At 52.7% G+C, this 13,182-nt stretch overlaps 6 protein-coding genes across 6 annotated transcripts; 4 read left to right on the forward strand and 2 right to left on the reverse strand.

The window, feature by feature from the left end:
* Positions 1–1,817: 1,817 nt before the first annotated feature.
* Positions 1,818–2,333, forward strand: J4E78_000717 (uncharacterized protein; the record flags this gene model as incomplete). The annotated part of the gene is made up of 3 exons (XM_049361379.1): positions 1,818–1,826; positions 1,909–2,177; positions 2,228–2,333. The coding sequence occupies 3 exons, from the start codon at positions 1,818–1,820 to the stop codon at positions 2,331–2,333; spliced, it is 384 nt and encodes a 127-aa protein (XP_049226662.1).
* Positions 2,334–4,021: 1,688 nt separating this feature from the next.
* On the forward strand, positions 4,022–5,007 carry J4E78_000718 (uncharacterized protein; the record flags this gene model as incomplete). The annotated part of the gene is made up of 2 exons (XM_049361380.1): positions 4,022–4,285; positions 4,333–5,007. 2 exons carry the CDS (start codon positions 4,022–4,024, stop codon positions 5,005–5,007), a joined length of 939 nt encoding a protein of 312 aa, XP_049226663.1.
* Positions 5,008–5,619: 612 nt separating this feature from the next.
* On the forward strand, positions 5,620–6,813 carry J4E78_000719 (uncharacterized protein; the record flags this gene model as incomplete). The annotated part of the gene is made up of 2 exons (XM_049361381.1): positions 5,620–5,628; positions 5,794–6,813. The coding sequence occupies 2 exons, from the start codon at positions 5,620–5,622 to the stop codon at positions 6,811–6,813; spliced, it is 1,029 nt and encodes a 342-aa protein (XP_049226664.1).
* A 448-nt stretch (positions 6,814–7,261) lies between these two features.
* On the forward strand, positions 7,262–8,692 carry J4E78_000720 (uncharacterized protein; the record flags this gene model as incomplete). The annotated part of the gene is made up of 5 exons (XM_049361382.1): positions 7,262–7,286; positions 7,341–7,604; positions 7,661–7,954; positions 8,006–8,586; positions 8,639–8,692. The coding sequence occupies 5 exons, from the start codon at positions 7,262–7,264 to the stop codon at positions 8,690–8,692; spliced, it is 1,218 nt and encodes a 405-aa protein (XP_049226665.1).
* A 195-nt stretch (positions 8,693–8,887) lies between these two features.
* Positions 8,888–9,651, reverse strand: J4E78_000721 (uncharacterized protein; the record flags this gene model as incomplete). Its single annotated transcript, XM_049361383.1, has 2 exons — positions 8,888–9,427; positions 9,616–9,651. 2 exons carry the CDS (start codon positions 9,649–9,651, stop codon positions 8,888–8,890), a joined length of 576 nt encoding a protein of 191 aa, XP_049226666.1.
* A 940-nt stretch (positions 9,652–10,591) lies between these two features.
* J4E78_000722 (uncharacterized protein) lies at positions 10,592–13,150 on the reverse strand (the record flags this gene model as incomplete). The annotated part of the gene is made up of 10 exons (XM_049361384.1): positions 10,592–10,898; positions 10,950–11,050; positions 11,117–11,518; positions 11,567–11,911; positions 11,960–12,008; positions 12,060–12,288; positions 12,345–12,365; positions 12,417–12,838; positions 12,942–13,046; positions 13,119–13,150. 10 exons carry the CDS (start codon positions 13,148–13,150, stop codon positions 10,592–10,594), a joined length of 2,013 nt encoding a protein of 670 aa, XP_049226667.1.
* Positions 13,151–13,182: the final 32 nt, after the last annotated feature.

The following is a 13,182-nucleotide window of genomic DNA, read 5'->3' on the forward strand; positions in this document are numbered from 1 at the left end:
CACTCGCATGCCCTTGACTCGTTCAGAGCTAAGCTCGACGCGAAACATCAGTCAGTGCCGATGACGATGAACTCGGCACATGTTCCGGATTGACGTTACTTCCCGGGACAGTTCCACTGGAGGTTTGGCATCCATGGTGATGCAAGCCGCAACTCCACGAGCGGCATCATAGCCCACAAAACGCGCAAACAGCCGCACCTCCCTGTGTTGTCGTGAAAACGTAGCGAGCAGCATCATGGGGCTCTAGCTAGGAAGCGTTGTGGGGTGGTCAAACCCGTCAACGTGGATGCAGATCTGCGGGTTGACATGACGTCCATTAGGCGCGGTTGTAAGAGGGCTAGAGCCGTCAAAGGGAGGTGGTTCCGATCCTCATACGGAGTCGCGATGTGTTGTGCGCGCTCGGTCTCAGAGCGATGATGCGAATGGGAAAATTGAGATGCGAATCTGGCAGGAAGGGTCTAGACGCAGGGTAGCGGCATCGGGAATTCGGCCAGGGGATCGAACATACTCGAAAATAAAGAACCACATCTTCGATTCGAACATGTCAAATAGGCAGCCGCTTCTAATTTGACAGGCAGATAATGCAGCGTGAAGATCATCTTTCGTGGGTCGCAACTTCTGTCATTTGCTTAGATTAATTGCACATTTTCGATTGGAGGGCAGGGTGATGATCACAAGGCTGGACATCTGGCCTCTGAAGATTCTGCGTGGATCTCCCCTCGTGGTCGTTCCAGCCTTGGGCGTACGAAGCCCAGAATACACAACCATACCCAGAGAGTTGCCAGCCTCGGTATCCTAGCAGTACGGCGCGCTCCAAGATGCCCAAGGCGGCAGCGTAATGAAGACATCGTGACCGGGCGGTACCTGCGTCGTTGGTGGCCGGGGCGGTTGGTAAAGACCCTGCATGACGATGGCAGTGGCTGAGATGAAGCCGTCACACGGACAAACGTCAGAAGTGACGATGTTGCGCCAGAACATGTTGCGCTGAGCGGTTGGGTGGGGGCTATGAACGCAACGGGTATGCGGTAGCGCGAGACCCTGCTTTTGCGAGCCCTCCGCTAGACCCGCTTATACATAGCCCATGCAGGAGCGCCGGGCCGATCTCTGCCGTACTAGGATAAGATGACGTTCTCTGGTGCACGGAAACTTTGGGGCGCTGGAGCTTGGAGGGATCTTCCACTTTGCTGGGCTGCAGCCCTTGTGGAATGCGAGTTTCGAAGTTGAGCGAAGGAGGAGGTGTGACGTCGCTGGGCGGACTCGGTGCTCCACGAAGCGTGCAGACAGCCGTGCCGCTGGAATGTTGACATAGCTTTTGCGTCATGGCAGCTGGGTGAGCCTCACGGTGAGTCCGAAGTCGATAGCCTACTATGGGGAAAATAGCAAGCAACATGCGAAATCAACAGTTGCCGCTCGGCGGCTCTCAGACAGGACGCTGGGCATGTGCTGCCATGTACCGCCTGACCCTCAAGTCGCGACACCAGTCAACAGACGCGGTACGCCTATCCTCCGCTGTCAATGGCCAGCCAGCCCTGCTGCTAGAAAGTCCCCTAAACAGTTGTCCCAGCACCCCCGTCATTGCCGACATCATCAGCAAGCCCGGAAGTCGTGATGCCCAGGTACCAGACCCACCGCAAACGGGGATGTGAGTATCGGAAGCCGGTGATTGGTGGACGAGGCCACTACAGCCCAACATAGAAGGACCCTGTAGATCTCTGATTGCAAGCCTCGAAGCTGGCGGCCCACTAGCGCGCTGGTCATGGTGGATCACTTCTTTGAGCCGACAGTCATGGGCCGATCTCTTGCCTTGCGCAGTCATTATGGGCCAAGTCGTTCCGTCCGCCTCTGTTGTGCGTGCGTTGTGAGACGCAGGAGGGTATATAGTTCGCACCCCGCTTGCTGATTCTCTAGATCCCATCAACAGCACCCAGCTCATCGATTCACATACAAATCCTCGATCTCCAGCACACCCTCCGCACACATCTTATCTTACTTAAGCCTCTACTATCCTACCTCTATCACAACTTCAACTACACATCTACAACAATGTCTGCCATGACTGAGAACCGCCAACAAGTCTACGTCTCCGACGGCTTCTCGGAGCCCATGAGCGCTCAGCACAACTTTGCCAACAACTTCGACCTCAACGACCCCGACCGGGCCATGACCGACTACCAGAGGTATGTTGTTACTCTTGTACATGACTCGTATCAGTCATTAACAATACCAGGATCATGCACGAGCACACTAAGCGCCAGCTCACCACTGCCACCGACTCTGCTCGTCGACGAAGCGGCGCATCGTCTTCCGACTCTGTCAGCTCCGCCAGCTCATAACAATCATTTTGATTGTACATTGCACAACCATCTTCATTTCAAGCGTCTGAGACGCTATTTGTATTAGCGATGCATGGTTAAAGATCACGCTTTGATCTGACTTTATTTACGAGAGAGCCTGGCGTTTGGGAGTCTACATATGGCTTTCGCCAATGGCATGCACGGCACGGTGTTGGATCGATTCAACGATATCCTCTTTGTCTCAATCAATTCAACGTCTCTATCAGGAGATTCAAATCATCATTTACAATCACCCATTTTAGTGACATGTTCTTCCTACGTAATATTGGTGCCTCTTAGTTTCTGTGGTGGTCGTTCAACCTCCTTTCAACCTGTACCCGTGGCAACGTTGACGCGTGGACTTTGACCCTGGACGTCCTCGGTTCGACGCATTGACCTTGACGCCTCTCATCACGCAATTCCAAGGTTTCACCGGCCACCAACTTTCTCATGCTAGCCATTAAGCCACGATACTCCCTACTTCTGCAGCATGCACCTTCGTACATGCAGACGACTATAGGGTCTTGCCGTCTCGCTTGGTCACAGTTCACCGTGGTTGCAGCGGCTACTGCATGTCGAAACGGCTCGTGCGACCACCAATTATTCTCACTAGCCCCGGCCAGGACCCTGATTTATCAAAATGCACTAGTATCTTGCAGGATCTCGTCCAGAATCCCGTGATGCGGAAAGAAAAGCCGATGTAGTCCCGTTGAGGGCCAGGGAATTGCATGGTGCGAAGCTTGAATCTTGGAAGGAAGATGCAGGTGGGGCTGAAGGACCGAAAAGACACCCAGACTGTGGTAATGGGGTGTGGTTTCAGGGGAGTGCGAGCAAGATTTACATCACAGCCATCTGATGTAAGCAACACCGTACTACATGTCTTGTTTACAAAGGCGCAATGTGAGTAGAGTACCTAGGTAATGACAAGGCCTTTCGATCCGCTACTCGTTGTACAACCAGGAATTCCACATCCAGCTTCCTTGCGATCAATTTCGGAGACACCACCAGAGGCGCCGTTGACCAGGTCTTATAGCATGTTCAAGCTCTAGACAAAATTGTAAGAGAAGGCGGTTGCAAGCCGTTTTCAGGTTTGTTCCCTGCAATAGTATGCACACGTGTTTGTGCTTCCAGCGCGACCCTTCCCAGGTCGAGCTCTGCACCCTGGATAACCACGCTGCTTTGATGCTGACGTGTCTCGGACTACCAAATTATCTGCAGACATAAGAAGAACAACTACAATGCTCATTTGCGAAATATCAGCAGAAAATACTGCGGTACCTAGTATTCCACGCAGCGACCAATAAGCCAACGCCATAGCGCAACAAAAGCTTCGATCATACAGCCACCGAGCCGATATCGTAAATACTCCGAAGTTCTTCTGCCGACGAAGACTCGCGAGAAGAAGAATGGCGAGTAATTGTTGTTCTTGCTGCACGTGTCGCCATGCAACGAGGCCTCCAGAAGCAAGCCATACTGCCACGGGCCGAGCAGCTTGCCCGGATTGGCCGGATGTCCACGGCTGTCCCCACCAGTGACATCGTTGACAAGCTTCAATGCGATCTCTCATCAACCGTCAATTGTCACCCTTCAATCGCTTCGTTGAAGTCGCGCTTCGTCCATAAAGCTTCTGCATTGCTTGCTTTAATTTCCTGTTCGCTCTGCATCTTCCGTGTCGCGTCGCCTTCGTCATGCGCTCCTTCGCTCTTACCGCCAGTCTGGCCGCGCTCTGCAGCGCAGCACCATATGGGCAGCAGACGCCACTCAAGAACATACTCGAGAACACAGACAAGAGCGATAAATACACGTACCCAACGGATTTTACGAGGGAGATTATCCCCAAGCCGTTCCACAGCCATAATGATTACTGGCGCGATGTGCCGTTCTATTCGGGTCTGAGCCAGGGTGCTATATCGACAGAAGCTGATGTGTGGCTTCTGAATGGCACGCTCTACGTAAGCTACGCGTCGCGAATTCATCCGATACCGCTAATGAATGATAGGTCGGCCATGAGCCTGCTGCCCTTACCGACAAGCGCACTCTTCAGTCTCTCTATCTGGAGCCAATTCTCGACACTCTGCATCGCCTGAACCCGAAGACTCGATTCGTGCAGCCAGGCGAGCAGAATGGTGTATTCGACACCTCTAGCGGACAGACTCTTTACTTCTTCATCGACTTGAAGACTGCCGCCGATGAGACCTGGCCCGCTGTTCTTGAAGCCTTAGAGCCTCTGCGAAGCGGCGACTGGTTGACAACTTACGACGGAACCAATCTGCGCAAGAATCCCGTTACCGTCATTGGAACTGGAAACACCCAGCTTTCGGACGTTCTTGCGTCGTCTCCACGTGACGTCTTCTTTGACGCGCCACTTGCTGATCTCAACGACTCCAAATATGCCGACCTCACCGCAAACGAGTCACCAATTGCGTCCACAAACTTTGCGTCGTCCTTTGGCGAAGTGCGCAAGCGGGAGTTCAACGATACGCAGCTGGAGACGCTGAGGAGCCAGCTTGACATGGCACATGAGAAGGGCATCATGGCCAGGTATTGGAACCAGCCGGCGTACCCGATCGGTACGAGAAACGCGGTTTGGCGTATTCTCTGGGACGAGGGCGTCGATCTGCTCAACGTGGATGATCTTGCGGCGGCGGCTGCCTTCTGGGAGGGCACTGGTTAATGAACTAGATGTATCTGGGCTACACAAAGCTATATGCACATCAAAGTACATAGGTATATAAGTAATGATCAAGGCCATCCAATGATGAATTCATGAAAATAAGCAATTGCTCGCAATGGTTCGTCGCGTGAGGCACACGTTCGCAGCTCGCTTAGTGCGGCTCTTTCTGGTTCCTGCAGAAGCTCATCCCTGTAACCCCGGATTACGTACTCGCCCGAGATTTTCCACATGCCAGTCATCTCAGCAATTGCGTTCTAGATCCCATCTCATATTCTTTGTCCTCATCAGAGACTACCCGGCAGACATCCTCACCACCGTCTTTCCACATATATCCGTCACCTACGTACGCGGCTGTGCCGGGACTCGCTTGCATAGCTATAGCCGGCCGCTCTTTGTTCAGAGAAACGTTCACGTCGCGTTTCATCGCTAGGGAAGGGACCTGCAAGCTTGCGAGCATCTGTCATCAATAGTAAAGTCGCAAGGACTTTGGGCCAGCTCCTCCGACTTTTGAGAGCTGCTCCAAAATTGTGCGACTGAGAAAGAGCTAGGAATTCGGTGGTTACGTCATAGCGAAGATGTTTCCTCCATCGCAAGGCTTGCGATTGGACATTGATGCCATCAGTCAGATATTTGGTTCAATAAGCATCGCATGCTGGATAGGTACGTGGGATACAGCTTCTCGTACTGCTTCGTGCTGTGCAACGCGCTTGCCTTGTGTTGCTTTTGCATGGCTGTTACCTCGGCACGCCGGAGCTAACGTGTGCGACAGTTGTTTTCTCACCTCAGATTATCGAGAATTGGAAGAGGGGCTCAGCAGAAGGCCTTTCAGTAGTCTTCATCGTAGTATGGCTACTCGGCGACTTCTTCAATATCATAGGCGCGGTACTGCAAGGTGTCCTGCCAACGATGACCATATTGGCGGTGTATTACACTCTAGCCGACATCGTGCTGCTGCTACAGTGCTTCTACTACAAGGGCTTTACGTTGCGCGATGAGTATAAGAAACCCGCCGATGAGTCCGACACGGATAGCGAAGTTAGTGAGCAGTCACCGCTTCTACCTCATCGCAGACCCCAGTCGAGCGGCTCACCCTACACAAACGGCAACGGCCATGGAATCGAAGTCCAGAGACCGCGCATTTCGGATATCGATCGCCGTGGCTCAGGCCATTCCCAAGGGTCATTCCGTGAGCGCTATCTCTCCATTGACGGCACCCATCTCTCGCCTGTCACACCGCTCCACGATGACTCAACTGCTGGACATCAAAATGGCGCGGTCGCAGCCAGACCCCATCCAGCCCAGTCCAGCCTGCAAACGATCCTCTTCAATCTTGGAACCATAGTTCTTGTATGCGCGGCCGGTGTTTTCGGCTGGTACCTTAGCGCACGAAACTCCACCGCTCCCGGCCAGCCCGATGACCAGGACTCATCACCCGAATCAACCCTACACTTCAACCTCTGGGGCCAGGTCTCCGGTTACGTTTGTGCCGCACTTTACCTCGGTTCGCGCGTCCCGCAGCTCCTGCTCAACTACCGCCGCAAGTCTACCGAAGGCATCAGCATGTTGTTCTTTCTGTTTGCTTGCCTGGGTAACCTGACGTACGTTCTGAGTATCCTGGTATACAAGCCCAAGTGCGGGGGCCACGTCTGCCAGGATGGTGAGGGACGTGCTGAATACGGCAAATACATTGCAGTTAATATGAGCTGGTTGTTGGGCAGCTTTGGAACATTGTTGTTGGATGCCGGGGTGTTTGTGCAGTACTTCTTGTATAGGGTGGACGATGATGAGAGCGATGAAGAAGAGTAGGCAGGCTATATGTTGGGTTCCAAAAGTGTATTACCATGAGCGTTTTGGTTCGGGCATGACGACTGATCATGCGGGCAGCAGTGCATAGCCACGAGATTGTATATTATACATAGCGGCGTCTGTGTTAGGACAGCTGATTCCTTCCGTAGGAGTTTAATCGGTGCCTGGAGTTGCTGAATGCTTAGTAGTCTCGACTTCCGACATCAAGAGGCGGGATCCGCCCGCCTTCGTTTGTAGGCGACTGGCTACGTGCCACGCGCACCCGACGCCTTGGGCTGGAATACGTGCGTTTGTTAGAATGCAAGAGTCATTTCAAATCAGAATGCAATAGAGGTTCGAGCATCTCATCACCTTCCACTCCTCTTCATCAGTATCTCGATACAACATTATCTTTCTCTCTATCTTACGGCGTGACAGGCACCCACCGAAACTGGCCAACACAACCATCATGCCCACTAACAAGCATTTAAAAAGTTCGTTGAGTTCTTTCTCCCATATACAACAGAACTCTCTACTAATATTCGCAGGCATTGTCTTCTGCGCCGCCGCGAAAGTAGAAGCAGACATACACACCTACCCAACACACTTCCACGACATCGAAGCAGTCAAAGAGTACATCAACACTACCTGCAAGCAGTCTGGGAACCAGTACATCACCACCAAGCAGTTCTTGACGAAGCAGGAGCTGGCATACATCAAGGACAAGGTATGCTTCGTAGTAGCCTGCAACGCTTTCAAGCAGGGGGAGTTCTACTTGGGGGTCGGATTGGTAGATCGGCCGGCTTTGAGAGGTATGTTTGCCCCGTCTTTTTTTGGTTATTCCAAGCTCACATGCAACGTGCTTTAGCGGCCGTTGAAGCAGACATTCGACGGCTACTCCCCCTGGTACCTTATTGGCCCCACTTCTCCGGTGTGGACGATGCTCTCGTACACGTCGACAGTGTTGCACGTTGGAAAGGCTTCGCATACACAGAGTTCAAAGGGGTTGAGAAGGACAAGTTTCGGCGTTACGTAAACTTCAATACTGTGAGGCATGCTTTTGAAGATGGTCGCTTGGAGATGGATGTCCCCGGTGAGGATTGGCGGTGCCGAAAGCCCAAGGGGTCAAAAGGGCCTGGGATGAAGTTGACTACGATGAACGGTATGCCATCTCACTTTTGGACGCATTATGCTACACTAACTCATTGAATAGGAGCTATCGAGAGCGACATTAAAGAGCTCTTCACCCGCATCCCCACATGGCTACCAACGTTCCCTTCCCTCAACGCGGCCCGAGACTACGTTGCCGGTTACTCGCGCTGCATTCATTTCTCATACACATACTGGGCTGACATCGAACCATTTCGCTTCCGGAAGATCGTCAACTTCAGCACGGCAAAGCTGGCGTTTAAGCGGGGAAAGTTTAAGATCTGGGAAGGATATGAGGAAGAAAAGGAGTCTGATGATACGGATGAAACTGCCGTTGAGAGCACTCAGGTCAAGAAGACGGAGAGGGACGTTTCTACACTGGCGTATCGGATCCGTTCCACTGGGTCTACTGTGACCCCGCCTGTCGAGACACCCGTCTTTTCTACTACCACCGCCTTCGGAGACGCTATCGACACGATCAACACCGCGATTGCGGATACTACTGTTGATGATGTGCCAGACTTGCTGCTAGAGGAGCTTCCTGAGTCCATCAGCATTGTGGGAGAGGAATGTCAGGAGCCTGCCATGTCACCCAAGAAGATTATTGCCCCCTTTCTGGTTGAAATTGATGAGGATCCGTTCAAAGTGAGTGTCTCTTGGTATCATACTGGACATTTGCTAATTATCTTCACTACAGGACCTCATCGCCGTCTTGAAGCGTGAGAGCATCCTCAAAGCGGCTTTCGAGTGACGCAGATCGGGAGTCTGGGGTACTAAATTGTGTTGAGTGCTATGGATGTGTGGATCAAAAAGTTGTGTCCTATCTTTGTACAGTACTGTATCTGTAACTGGTCGATGCTGGTAGCGATGGTGACGGTTGGAACATGTCATATTCGGGCTGCCATACTATTACTCAGATATCTTGGAAAGCAAGTCCACCACACCCTTAAGCTTCATCACTGCTCTCCTTCTCGTTGTCCACAATATCAATCACATCATCCATCACAGTCTCCTTGCCCTTACCCTTCCCAGCTTTCTTCGCCTTCATCTTGGCAATTTCGACCTCAATACCCATGTCGACTTCCCTCCTCAGGTTCTTGTAGAAACCCATCTTGAACAAGATCTCGTACCACACGAACAGCGGTGCCAGAAACAGGGCTTGGACCAGATTATCTAGCAAAGCCGGCTTCCGTCCCTCAAATTTTCCGTGGCCCACGAATTGTAGTATCCAGCTTACCACATGGATGGCGCCGGCAATGCTGTTGACCTTGGTCTTGTTGTAGCGCTGCGTGAGGCGATTGGAGAGGGATGCGAAGGCGAGGATTATGGGGGTGACGGTGACGCCGGCAAGGTTGGGGGAGAGCATAAGGTATAGCGTCGAATACGTGGCCGCGGCAATCGTGCCTAGGTTTAGTGGGAGGTTGAGGCGCGTCAGGAGCGGGTGCTGGCGGATAGGGAGGGTGGGTGTGTTTGTGCCCTTGGTGGTCTGGTCAGCAAGGGAACTCTAGAGGACGGAAAGACAGGATAGTGACGCACAAACAGAATGCCTGTTGCGAGCAGGACGGGCACACATGCTATGTGGATGGCGACATTGGTTGGATCGCGGTGGTATGCGCCATACTGCTCTTCGCATTAGCCAGCGAGCGCTCTCTGGGGCTGTACGGGCGCCATTACGAAGACGAGGTTCTTCTTCAGGTCAAAGACTGGCATCTTGGCTATTCGTCAAGCAGACTCGGTGGTTGCGACGACGCTTGTGAAGTGCTCGCGAGGCGGCGGCGCGGGCGTTGTATAAGAGCGTGCGGGAACTGCGGAAGATGCGGGGAAATGGGTGCGAGAAGCGGATCCGACGTCCAAGTCAGGGGAGCAACGTATGGGGGCAAGTCAACTTTAAGTCGGAAGACAGGAAAGGAAGAGGATATGCCCCGGGATCGTCGGGTTCCTGGAGTTATGGGGTTGCTGACGATCAGCCCACCCTCGAGGCGGTCGCCGTGATAGCTGCGCTGGGGTGCATTGGCTGGTGGTTAGCTTCATGCCGAGGCTGACTGCCGAGGCACCTCCTGTCAGAGCCCTTCGGGGTTTGGCGCAGCATCCGAATAGCCGTTGCGATGCTTCCTGGTGCATGTGAAAGTGGTTGATGGTGGTTTCCGCTAGCATCCAGACGCGCGCTGCGCTTGAGAAGCGCGTTTTTGTGGGGCCGCATGACGATAGGCGTCGCCTTGAGTAGTGGGGATTCTGACGGCGATCCGTCTCCACGACGAACGACTTCTCTGTCTTTCGCGCTGACGAACGACTTCACATCGACATATTCCTTGTCACGTCTTGTCTGATACCATCTCGTTATCCTACGACCTCGTGATATGTCGAACGACGGGGAGAAGGAGCAATGCGGAACAAGCGATGGGTGCGACGGAAATCACAACCCAGGTACTCTGCGGTATTCATTGTGTTTAGTGACAGACTACATCGCCCAGTTGAGCGAGTTCGAAGGTATTAACAAAAAAAACTGATAAGACCACATGCCACCACAACCATCCACACGCCCCATCACGTCACCGATCAATCCTTTCCATTCGCTCAAGCATGCTACAAATTATGTATCCAGCATCACCCACCTCTTCTCGCCTCGCGCTACACTCTGTTCTAAAGTTGACTAGACCTGCTTCTCGCCTCGAGGCGCCGCTCGAACATAAGCATCCGGCTTCACCAGCCCCTTCTTGCGAAGAACGTACGTGTTCCAAGCGTAGCTCATCTGCGCTGTTACGCTTACAGGTGGGCGCTGATCGCCAAACTTGTAAAGCTGAGGCTTGGAGAGACCCTTGCGACGGAGTATGTACGTCTTGAACCACCAAGGCAGGTTTTTGCCAGCCTGGTATTTCATGTGGGTGCGCGTAGGGACACCGAAAATGTAGTCAAGCTCTTCAAGTGTCCGCTGCTTGGTCTCGGGTAGCCAAAGGAAGCTGGAGATATATTAGCTCTCTGAATGTTGCAGCGAATTGAGAGTGGCTTACATCATAACTAGGGCGACGACATTGAGACCAGCGTAGAAGCCGAATACTCCTTGAGGTCTCATGACCTTGAGCATGCGCGGGAGTGTGAGCGACAGCACTGCCTAATAATTGGCGCATCGAGTCAGTATATGCCACACCACAGAGTCCATCAGTTCGACTTGACTTACCGCCCAGAAGTTGTTCGTGGCTACAGCCCATGACATACCCACTTCTCTGTGCGAAAGCGGGAATACCTCAGCCGAGTACGTGAATGGCACCGGTCCCATTCCAGGAGAGTAGAAGGCGCCAAATAGATATACGAAGAAGGCGATCAAGCCCAGATGTGCATCGCTATCCTTGGGAATGTAGTAGCACATGCCAGCTACAAGGAGCGTCCAGAACATATTGGGAAACGTGGAAAGAAGCAGACCGCGGCGACCGAACGTATCGATTGTCCAGACGGCTGGCCATGCGAATGTAAAATTCACAAGACCGAACCCAAAGGATGCAATGAGAGCTTCCTTGTTTGTGGCCCCTCCCTCTGCGAAGATCGTCGAGCTGTAAAAGGCAATAATGTTGATGCCGCACATCTATTCTCGTCAGCCTCATTCATCCCAAGCGGATTCCTGCTATCTTACCTGCTGACCGATCATCACGATACCAGAAGCTTGCGTCGCGCGGCGGACCCGTGGAATCGTGAAAAGCTCGATGAAGCGCGTAAAGAAGTTGGACTTGGGGTTGATTCCAGCTTCGCGAATCAGAACCTCTTCCTGCTCGAGGAGGCAATGGGTGTAGTAGAGGTCGCGCGCAGCTTGAAGAGGGGTATTGCGTAGACGAAGAAAGGATCGGTAGGCTTTGGCGTACTTGCGCTTCTTCATGAGCCATCTTGGACTTTCAGGAACGAACCAGATGCCAATGACGAGGGGAACGGCAGGAATGAACGCGGATCCGAATTGAAGACGCCAGGAAATCGACCCAGTGTTCTATCCGTTGTCAGTGGTTGCAAACTACGAGCACGTTGATGGGCTTACCATGACAGCCAGGTTAGCGACAGTTCCAAGGAAGATGCCAAATGCTGTCCTTACTAGGTCAGGTTTTGTTTCGCATACATCTCGTACAGCAATAACTCACCAGATTTGCCAGGACATGACGAGCCCGCCACGCACACTAGCCGGAACATTCTCCGCTGAGAAGACGGGCACTGTAACTTCCTTGAGTCCCATACCAACACCCAGAAGCACACGGCAAACGGCAAGCTGGCCCCATGTCTGGCTCAGTCCCATGCCAAAGGGCGCAAAGAGTGAGAAGACGGCAGCGATAAAGATAGTACCACGACGACCGCAGAGTTCATTCACGGGGTCTAGAGCCATTAGCAAGAGAGGATAAGAGATGATGAGAACTTCAAAGGCTGCTCACCAGAGATCCAAGCACAGAACACTGTAAAAGTTAGCGAACTTCTCACGCGACGCCCCTTGATCACAAACTCACCAGCAATAGCAATATAAGGACAAGCATTGATGAACCCAATAATCCACCCATTCTTCTCACATGTCCCTGCTGCCTCACACACAGGCCCAGAGTCTGGAATACCAAGCGCCTGACCGAACGTCAGATTAGCGCCGTTGGAGCCCGTTTGGTCCCAGCCCTGGATGGCTGCTGCGACAGAGTTGAGGATAATGGTAAAGTAGAGTGTACGAGGGAGTTTGAAACGATGAGTGATTTCTTCACGGACGGCGGTGCGGTCATCTTCATCCAGCTCTTCGAGGTCTTCGAAGAGTGCGGGTGACTGTGCGAGGAGGGCGCCTTTAACGAGGAGAGGCTCGACGTCGGTTAGCTGGTGCTCTGTGGCGAAGTCGTGCACGTTGGCTAGGAGCTGCTCTCGCGGGATGTCGACGAGCGGGTTGCGGATTCTGAATTTGTTAGTAAAAGCGAGTCTTGAGCATGCCATTTGAGAAGTTTCGGGTGCGAATATGCTTGTGCCAAGTGGGTTTGATCAGCTAAGGGATTACTTACTCGCCCTCTAGATTGGCTGTTAGGCGAGCGACGCTCTCTTTGCGCTTCTGTTCATCGTCGAAGATGGACGCCTTACGTTCGTGGTGTTCATCTACTACCACTGGACTGGAAGACACACGGTTAGTACAGTTTGAGCCTCACATCATGACCATCTTCAGCTTGCGACAAGTAGCTTACTCAATCTTAGTCTCCTTTTCAGGTTCCGCCATGGCCAAACTAGAGTCGGACGTGCGCACTAGAG

Source organism: Alternaria triticimaculans (genome assembly GCF_023758025.1).
Source record: "Alternaria triticimaculans strain BMP 0046 chromosome Unknown scaffold_1, whole genome shotgun sequence".
Lineage (NCBI taxonomy): Eukaryota > Fungi > Ascomycota > Dothideomycetes > Pleosporales > Pleosporaceae > Alternaria > Alternaria triticimaculans.